This window comes from Nelumbo lutea, chromosome 8, assembly GCF_056320005.1.
Source record: "Nelumbo lutea isolate HS-2025 chromosome 8, American lotus-T2T, whole genome shotgun sequence".
Lineage (NCBI taxonomy): Eukaryota > Viridiplantae > Streptophyta > Magnoliopsida > Proteales > Nelumbonaceae > Nelumbo > Nelumbo lutea.
Window position 1 is genome coordinate 59,023,953 of NC_142691.1, and position 9,269 is coordinate 59,033,221.

Here is a 9,269-nt window from a genome sequence, read left to right on the forward strand (position 1 = left end):
AGAGAAGGAAAACAATAAGCATAAGAAGTCTGGGGAAATTCCAGCATTAGTCAAGTATACAAGCCAAAGGGGAAAATAAAGTGTGACCTGTTTTTGGTGTCACAAGAGAGGCCACATGAACACAGATTGTTGTGATGGATTAGTAGTCATCAAAAAGACAATTTCCATGGGAAAATAGGGTAGAGTCTAAAGCCAATGCCATTGGGCTACTTCGTTTGATTTTCAAAAGTGGTTTTGTCCTTGATTTAAAAAACAGTATGGTTGTGCAAATTTATTTGCACTAGTACAAATGTATAGGAGTGTAAATGTAAAAAATACATATTCTTTTTTAATTTTGTTTTAGATTTTACTTTATTCTGTTTCATGTCTTAATTAATCAAGCAAAATAAGCTAAAATTTGAAAGAAAAATAAGTCAGAATTTACACTCAAATCATTTGCATTATCATAGCTTTGCATCAGTGCAAATTTATTTGAATTGCAAACAAACACAGCCTATCTTTGTTCCCTCAATGATGAGGAATTTAATTTTTGTTTCAGTTATAACAACTAGGTTTCAAGTTCCACTTTTGTAATAGAACCTTAAGTTTATTTTATGATTCTTGGCTTGTTGATATCAATTGTTTATACTCAGTTTGGAAGGAGTATAAATACAAATCTATATAGTGCAAATATATACAAAATAATACAAACTATAAGGTTTTGCACTCTACAAATTTGTATTTGTACTCCTTCCAAACCGAGCCTTGATCTTGATTCTACCTATGCTTAATCTTTCATTCGCATGCATGTCAGAACCAAACATGGACTTGTAGATTATAATTCTTCTATGCTATGGCACAAACTTTTAAACCATATCAATCTATAGAGTTGGTCAGGGAGGGAATTCTAAACACAATAGACTTTTTTGACTTTAGTGTTTGCATTAATTGCATAAAGGAAAATTAACCAAATCTAAGAAGGGTGCTGCCAAAAGTAACAGACTTTAGTAATTAACCCATACAGATATTTGTGGCCCATTCCTTATTCTTATTTCGGCTGAGCAAAGGTATTTTATTATCTTCACAGATGAATTTTCCCATTATGATTACGTACATTTGACAAACGAAAAATCAAAGGCTATATATTCTTTTAAAATGTATGAAGTAGAAGCTGAGCATCAGATTGACAAGAAAAATTAAGGTAGTCTAGTTTGATCATGGTTATGAGTACTATGACAAACATGACGAGACTAGATGTAACTTAGGGTCATTTACTAGATTTTTGCAAGGTTGTGGCATACTTGTATAGTACAACATTCTAGGTATTGTCAACCCTATGTGTTTTGATGATAACAAATTACTTGAAAGTATTAACATTTGTGAAAGGATAAGTATCAACTCTATCAAATGTTTCCTCATATTGAAGTTGACAATTTCATTGAAATCACTGATGATTCAAGCTAAGGAGGACAAATTGTATCAAATGCTTATTTACATTCATCTAATGAGGTTCCGACTACCCAAGTGTTGGGCCCAAGCCTATACTAGAAAATTGGACTAGATTGATATGGACTTGAGTCCACCCAAATTGCATGCATGTGTGTGGTCAAGCTCAGTTTGCTCTAATCAGGTTCTGCCACCCAAGGGTTGGGCCTAAAGCCTAGACCAAGAATTGAAAATCCAAACTCAGTTCATGCAAAATATGTGGATTAGATGGATATTAACTTGAGTAAAGTCCACCCAAATTGCACCCTTAAGACTATATAACCAAATCAATATAATCAATTCAATTTGTTATGTTTTATCTAATAGATCCAACTAGACCTATTCATGAGCCGGGTAGCGTGATGGGCTGGGCCGGCCTGGCTTGGCCCAATCTAAATCAGGTTTGGATAGGATTTCAGGCCCATGGATTAACTAGATCCAAGTAGACCTATTTTTTCTTTTTTCAAGTAACAGTGAACTCTTTCATTATTTTTTGAGGTTCCGAGGTCTTTTTATATAAATAGAATAGTTTTTAATTAAATAAAAAAAATTCTAATTTTCTAATCGAGTTCAGGCTCGAACTCAAGACCTAGGCCCAATGGTCGGGCTGGGCTCGAGCTCGGGTCTGAACATATTCTGTTAGTGTAGAGGCAAAGCTCGGCCCAAACCCGACATGGCCCAGCCTGTGAACAAGTCTAGATCCAACATACAAGTATCCAACCCATTGGTATAGGGCTATCAATGGATCGGGTTTGGTATGATCTAACAATAAATATTAAGAAATTGAAACTGAATCAGGACCAATAAGGTCTAAATTTATAATTTGAATTGAAATGATGAATTCTTAAAACAATAAGATCCTATAGATTTAATTCGTTGATCCCGATTATAATGAACCTACTAAGGCCATGTTTGGGGGTGCTTAAAAATAAGTGCTTATTTGGGTCGTGACCACACCTTTAAGCAGTTATTGGTATTTGGGAAAATAAGGGCTTATCTTTTAAGCCCAAATTTCTAACTTTTTTTAAGTGCTTATCCAATAAGCACTTGTTCAATTTTTTTCCTTCCAAAATTATCCCTAGTTGAATTTTATAAAAGTGTTTTCGTGTAAAGCATTTTTATAAAAGTGCTTTCATAAAAGTGTTTTTTATAAAAATAATTTAATAAAAGGGTATATTTTAAAAAATTTTAAAAATGAAGGACAAAATAGTTAGAAGTGCTTATTGGAGAAAAAGACTAGCAAACACCCAACATGAAATAAAAAAGGATAAATTTCTTAAACTACCCCTATGGTTTAGTTAATTGACTAAATATACCCTTACTATTTAAAAATTTACTAAGACTACCCTTACAGTTTCTGAAAATTACCATTTGTATTAAAATATTGACAAAAGGATTGAAATGTCTATTTTGCCATTCGAAGCTCCTCTATTCTTCGTCTAGGTTTCCGACGCTTTACCAGTGTTCGATGCTCCTCCGTTCTTCTTCTAGGGTTTCCTTTGCTTTATCAGAATTAGTCTTAGACACTTGTGTCCGTTCTTCTTCTAGTGTTCACCCTCGGAAGTTTCCCGGCCCCTCTCGCTCTGACCTTGACCCAAGAACTTGTAATCGTTTGGCGTCTTCAACAATGGGAAGGAAGTAGGAGGAGATAGAGAGAGACGTCGTCACTCTGAGGTCAAGGTCTTGGGTTCGAAACGATGCCGCTGCTAGGAGTTGTAGTGGCGGTGACCAAGAAAACGAAGACGAAGAAGAGGATTTGATTGCAAAGAAGACGATGAGTAATCGGGTTCGCTTCGTTGGTTCACCATAGGGGTTCACTTTAGGACAAGGGACAACGGTTTGATTGCATAGAAGACGAAGAAGAGGAGAGAGAGCCCTGTTCGGTTTGTTCGATTGTAGAGAAACGAATAAGAGGAGAGAGAAAGATAGAGCCTAGCCGAGTTGGTTTGGTTTTGTTTGATTGTAGAGAAGGCGAAGAAGAGAGAGAAATCCCTGTTCGGTTTGTTCGATTGCAGAGAAGGCGAAGAAGAGAGAAATCTGATGAATCAATTTTTGGTGATGTATCAATTTTTTGTGCTAAGTACCTCGTCATTTGGTTTGCTTCCAAGTGGCCGATGACTCAAAGGCCGAAGTGAACTTTTGCTAGATGAGGACCTGGATGTTGAGTTGACCAGGCCGAGCTGAGGGCAGATTAGGTGTCGAGTTAACTGGGCCGAGCTGGGCAGGTTAGGTGCCGAATTGACTAGGCCGAGCTAGGCAGGTTAGGTGACAAGCTGACTGGGCCGAGCTAGGCAGGTTAGGTGCCGAGTTGACCGGAGGGTCGAGCTACCTATTAGGTGACGAGCTGACTAGAGGGTCGAGCTGCCTATTAGGTGTCGAGTTGACCAGAGTGTCGAGCTGCATAGTAGGTGTCGAGCTGACCAGAGTGTCGAGCTGATTAGAGGGCCGAGTTGCCTACTATTGATGAAGGGTGATTTGGCCCGACCTAGTAATAGGGGGACACATGGACACGACCTAACTAGTAAGATGATAGCTCAGCCCGACATGCCAAGTCCGCAATAGATCGAGTTCGAATAGTCAAACCACCTCGGGATGAGTTCACCTCGGTGTAAGGTTGCATCAGGACCACCTTGGTCCCAAGGCACTTCAGCATTCACCCCAGGTTGGTTCTAAAGAGCACTAGCTCGAGTAATACTAACAGACCACTACATGGCAGCTCCAAAGATCTCGCCATCAGATTCCGAGCCTCGCGGGATCACGTCTCGTAACATTAAGCCTTATCTCCTCCCCGCCCGGTTCGGGCGGATTTGATAAGCCCTATTAGTTATCCCCCATTAACGCGGAAACGGATCTCATCATGACGAGAATCCCAGAACTGCTCCGTGAAACCCACGAGGACTCCACTATATAAAGGCTTTACCCATGGAGGCCCACGGTACGCGTGATTTCTCTGCTCTTTAGCTCTCTACACTCAAAAGCTTTTCACCTCGCCGAACAAATAACCCCGGGTTCTCTGATTCTTTTGCAGATCGACGTAGTCCGCCATTTACTGGAAGCCAGATCACCTCCAGCAGGGAGCAGCAAGATCGCGCAACATCAAAATCCATGTTCAGTTTGTTCGATTGCAAGCTCCCCACCTCGGCTCGCCGCTGCATCTTTGGTTCAGTCAGTGAGGTGCTTACAGTTGTCACCGGTGAAGAGGTACTGCATCTCTTCCCTGTTCCCGGATTTGTTGCCCTTATCACTGTTTGAATCTACAATCCTGCTTTTTCTGTCAATAGGTTCATCTCTTGCATCTATATTTCTCTCTCCACCCTTAAGTTGAGAAGTCTTCCCACTCCTTGATTCAAATTTATCTACATAGTTACTTTCTTCTGCTTTTCTAACTGACTCAGAATCATCCCATCTTCTCCTTGGGTTTCTCTCCTGTTCGCGAGATCCACGACCTTTCTCCCTGCTGCTCTCATTTCTTTCAGAATACTGGAATCTCTATCCTACATCTTTTCAAGCTCGACATCATGAGAATTTTCCAGCTTTTGCTCTGGGAACTTTCGTGAGCCGAAGGTTTTGAACTTGTTTTCCTTGAGGAGATCCACTCGCCTTCTTCAATTGGGCCATGCCCTTTGCTCCCTGAAGCATCTCTCCCCTTTTGACTGCTTTCTGATTCTCTATCTTGATACCCATTGCTTGAATTCTTTTTACTTGATTTTCCTTCATCTACTTTTTTCTTGTATCATATTCGTCTTCATCCTCACTACCCGCCCTGTTTGAGTCACTTGACCTTTTTGACTTTCATTGCTGTTCCCTAAACTCTTCCATTTGCCACTGCTATTTCATTCTTCAGTTTCTTCTGCATTGCTATGCTTTCTTGACTTGCTAGAACGGTGCTTCCGCTTGTCACTGCCATCTCAGTCTTCCTCGTCTACAATCCTTTCACCCTTCATATCTGAGTTATCCTCGATATCTCGTTTCATGTAACTCCGACTAGGTTCAGACGCATCCATTGCACGCGAAGGCCCTAACTACGCAGTTTGGTGCTTACAGTTCGAACTTCGAACAAAGCAGTCGGTGATGAGGTCCGAAACTGGGCTTGGTCATCAAGAAGAGCGGTTGTGCGGATTTGAAGTGTTGGATTTTAGACCAAGGGTATATTAGGGATTTTTGAAAAATATAACAACGAAATGTTAATGGTAGGGGAAGTTTTAGGTAGTTGTCAGAAATAGCAAGGATAATATTAATTAATTTTAAAATAGTAAGGATATATTTAATCAATTAAATAAATTATAAAGGTAATTTAAATTGAAAAAATTGAATGTCAAATACAAGTAAGTGCAATAAATACTTGTTTTTAAACATTTATTTTTAATATAATCACTTCCAAACATGACTAAAAATATTATACACGGGGTTCGGCTATGGCGTATGGAGCGGTGCGGTCTGTGAATAGCCCATTCCATGTCGGACGAGAGCCCATGCGAAACCCTCGCTAAGTAATCATTGCGCGCTCTGATATGCCGCCTACAAATAAAGGACCAAAAGCTGATTTCGTTGAGAAAATTATTTGAGAGCTAGAGTAGAGATTGGCATTTTAGAGACTGCAACCGGCTTGCGTAACGTCATGAGTGTCACCCTTCTTTCTGTTGATGTCCTCACAACTGGCTTGAAATGGAGACCAAACACCCTCTCCAAAACCCTAAATATCAAACATTTCAAATCCCCAGTTTATTTTCCTTCTTCCTCATCTATATCTTCTTCAGATCTGAACTTAAAATCCCATTATCACCAGGCAAGCCCACAAACGAACTCAACAAAGCACACAACCCTCCTGATAGAGACCTTCCATGAAAACCAGAAACTCAAGGACCTGCTCGGAAAGGTCCGCAGAAATGACTCGAACCTTCTTCAAATCCTCAAAAATGAAGGAGATTGGACTACAGACCAGTTCTGGGCGGTAGTGAGATTCCTCAAAGAAACCTCTCGTTTCAGAGAGGTTCTCCAGGTACTTGTTTTGCTCTTGTTTCTTGTTTAATACTTGGGTTTCCTAGTGATTGCTTGAAATAGTAACTGCAGAATTGTTGACGGATCTTTCTTTAATAGCTTAAGAATACCAGTAAGATGGCTTTTGGATCTTTCCCCAAGTACAAATTCTTCATTGATGTTGAAATTGAATTGATAGGTATTCAATGTGTGGAAGAACATTCAGAAGTCCAGAATTAATGTGCTTAATTATGAGAAGATTATACACTTGTTAACTGGAGCTGGTCTGATGGATGAAGCAGCAATATTGCTTCAAGATATGAAGAGCAGCGGTCTTATTCCGACTTTGGGTATCTACAACTGCATTATTCATGGGCTTGCTCAAAAGGGAGAGTTTGAAGATGCGTTATGTTATTTTAAGGAGATGGCAGGGATCAATTTGAAGCCAGAAATTAAAACTTACAATGGGCTTATTCAAGCTTATGGTACTTACAGAATGTATGATGAGATGAGTAAATGCGTGAAGAAAATGGAGTCAGAGGGCTGTTTTCCTGATCATATTACTTATAATTTATTGATTGCAGAGTTTGCCAGAGGTGGGTTGCTAAAAAGAATGGAAAGAGTGTATAAGACTCTCCTTTCAAAGCGTATGGGTTTGCAAGCTTCTACTTTAGTTGCAATGCTAGAAGGTTATGCAAACCTGGGGATTCTTCAGAAGATGGAGAAGACTTATCGAAGGGTTCTTTACTCAAAAATCCCTTTAAAGGGGGATTTAGTTAGGAAACTGGCTAAAGTTTATATCGAGAATTACATGTACTCACGGTTGGAGGACTTAGGACTTGACTTTGCCTCAAGAATGGGGGTGAGTGGTCTTGTTTGGTGTATTCGGCTTCTATCTCAGGCTTGTCTTTTAAGCCGGAAAGGCATGAATCACATCATCCAAGAAATGGCAGCAGAAAAGTCTTCATGGAATGTGACAGTTGCAAACATCATAGCACTGGCTTATTTGAAAATGAAGGATTTGAGACACCTGAATATGTTATTACATGAAATTCAAACTCGATGTGTGAAACCTGATATAGTAACTATTGGAGTCTTCTTTGATGCTGAAGCAATTGGCTTTGATGGGACCATAGCTTTAAAAGTATGGAGAAAGATAGGGTTACTGCAGGAGGCTGTAGAAATGGACACCGATCCTCTGGTTCTTACAGCTTTTGGAAAAGGGCATTTCCTTAGAAGCTGTGAGGAGATGTACTCCTCTCTTGAACCAAAAGATAGACAAAAGAAAATCTGGAGTTACAAAGATCTAATTGTTTCTGTGTTGAAACACAGTGGAAGAAATTCTTGTATCCTAGGAACTAAAACAGATTCCGCTGCTTATCAAAAGGAGGTAAGCTCACTCTAATTAAGAGTGTCTTGTCTTCACTCCCAATCTATTATCTGTCATTATTTCAGATTCTTGCAAGTGTTGCTAAGCTTTAGAGAAGAAAATTAGGCTCTTCTTATGAGCTGGATGGAGGAACGGCTTCAAGTTTAATCTGGGGAGCTGGAAATATGTGTGCAAATCAAGAACTGGTGATTTAGGTATCAGAAATATTAAAGCTGTTAACAAGTCTCTTCTTGGTAAATGGTGTTGGAGAATCAGCAAAGAGAGGAACAGCCCTCTGGAGAAGAACCATTGCAGATAAGTATGGGCTCACAAATCCGGGGTGGGGCTCGTGTCCTGGCCTTCTTCCAAGGGGATGTGCCTTGTGGAGTAATGCTGTTTCTATCCTTCCTGACTTCTTGAAGGGGATTAAATGCAAGGTTGGCGAGGGTAATCACTAAAAGTTCTGGCTTGACAAATGGTGTGGGGACATTGCTTTAAATGAAAGGTTCCCCACTCTCTTTGATATTGCACAGGATAAAGATGCTGTGGTTGAAGATTGCTTTGAATTGATGAATGGTGAGAATATTTGGGGCCCTACTTTTAGAAGAAATCTTAATGACTGGGAAATTGATCCACTAAAAGATCTTCTAAGTCATATTCATGGTTTCAAGCCCAACCCACAGTCAGATGATGAAAGAATTTGGTCTTGGGAGGCCTCTGACACTTTCTCCTCTCAGTCCTTCTACTTGTTGCTGTGGCCGGTGAGGATGGAAGCTTCCCTTGGGTTATAATCTGGAAATCCCATGCATCTTCAAAAGTTGTCTTCCTGGTTTAGACTGCAGCACTTGATAAGTGCCTAACTGCAGATTGGCTGTGCTCAGAAAGGGGGTGCAGCTTCCTAGTTTCTGCTGTCCTTTCTGCAATGAGGTTCCCGAATCCTCTAATCACATTTTTATACACTGCAACTTCTCTTAGAAGCTTTGGGAAATGGCTCTATCCTGTTTTGGTGTTTCTTCTTGCCCACCTGCTTCAGTCCTCCAACTTCAGGAGTGGATCCTCGAGGGATTTAATTAAGAGGCAAGCTGCTTTGGAGGATTTTTCCAGCTGCTATCCTATGGGCCTTGTGTACAGTTTCTCATTGTACATGGGTTTCTTTTGCAATACAATACTTAAAAAAAAAAAAAAAAAAACAGGTCCTGCCGCTTGCCTTGTTAAGCATGATGAAGATAGACATTTTAACAAAAACATAAACTAGAAAATAGAAGGAATCTCAAGCAACTTTGTTGGATGCATATCGAGTAACAGAATCATGGTAACATATTCTCTGTGAGAATTCAAAAGAACGTTTCCTGACAATCTTCCAAATGTACAGGTTCTCATTGTACATGTGTTTCTTTTGCAATGCAATACTTTACCTTCAAAAAAAAAAAAAAAGTTCCTGCCGCTTGCCTTGTTAAGC

The 9,269-nt window shown here is 39.8% G+C and overlaps 1 protein-coding gene across 1 annotated transcript; it reads left to right on the forward strand.

Moving 5' to 3' along the window:
- The first annotated feature begins 5,895 nt into the window (after window positions 1-5,895).
- LOC148844416 (Pentatricopeptide repeat (PPR) superfamily protein) lies at window positions 5,896-9,166 on the forward strand. Its single transcript, XM_088960079.1, has 2 exons — window positions 5,896-6,463; window positions 6,641-9,166. Exons 1-2 carry the CDS (start codon window positions 6,083-6,085, stop codon window positions 7,844-7,846), a joined length of 1,587 nt encoding a protein of 528 aa, XP_088816205.1. The 5' UTR covers window positions 5,896-6,082; the 3' UTR covers window positions 7,847-9,166.
- The last annotated feature ends 103 nt before the right edge of the window (window positions 9,167-9,269 follow it).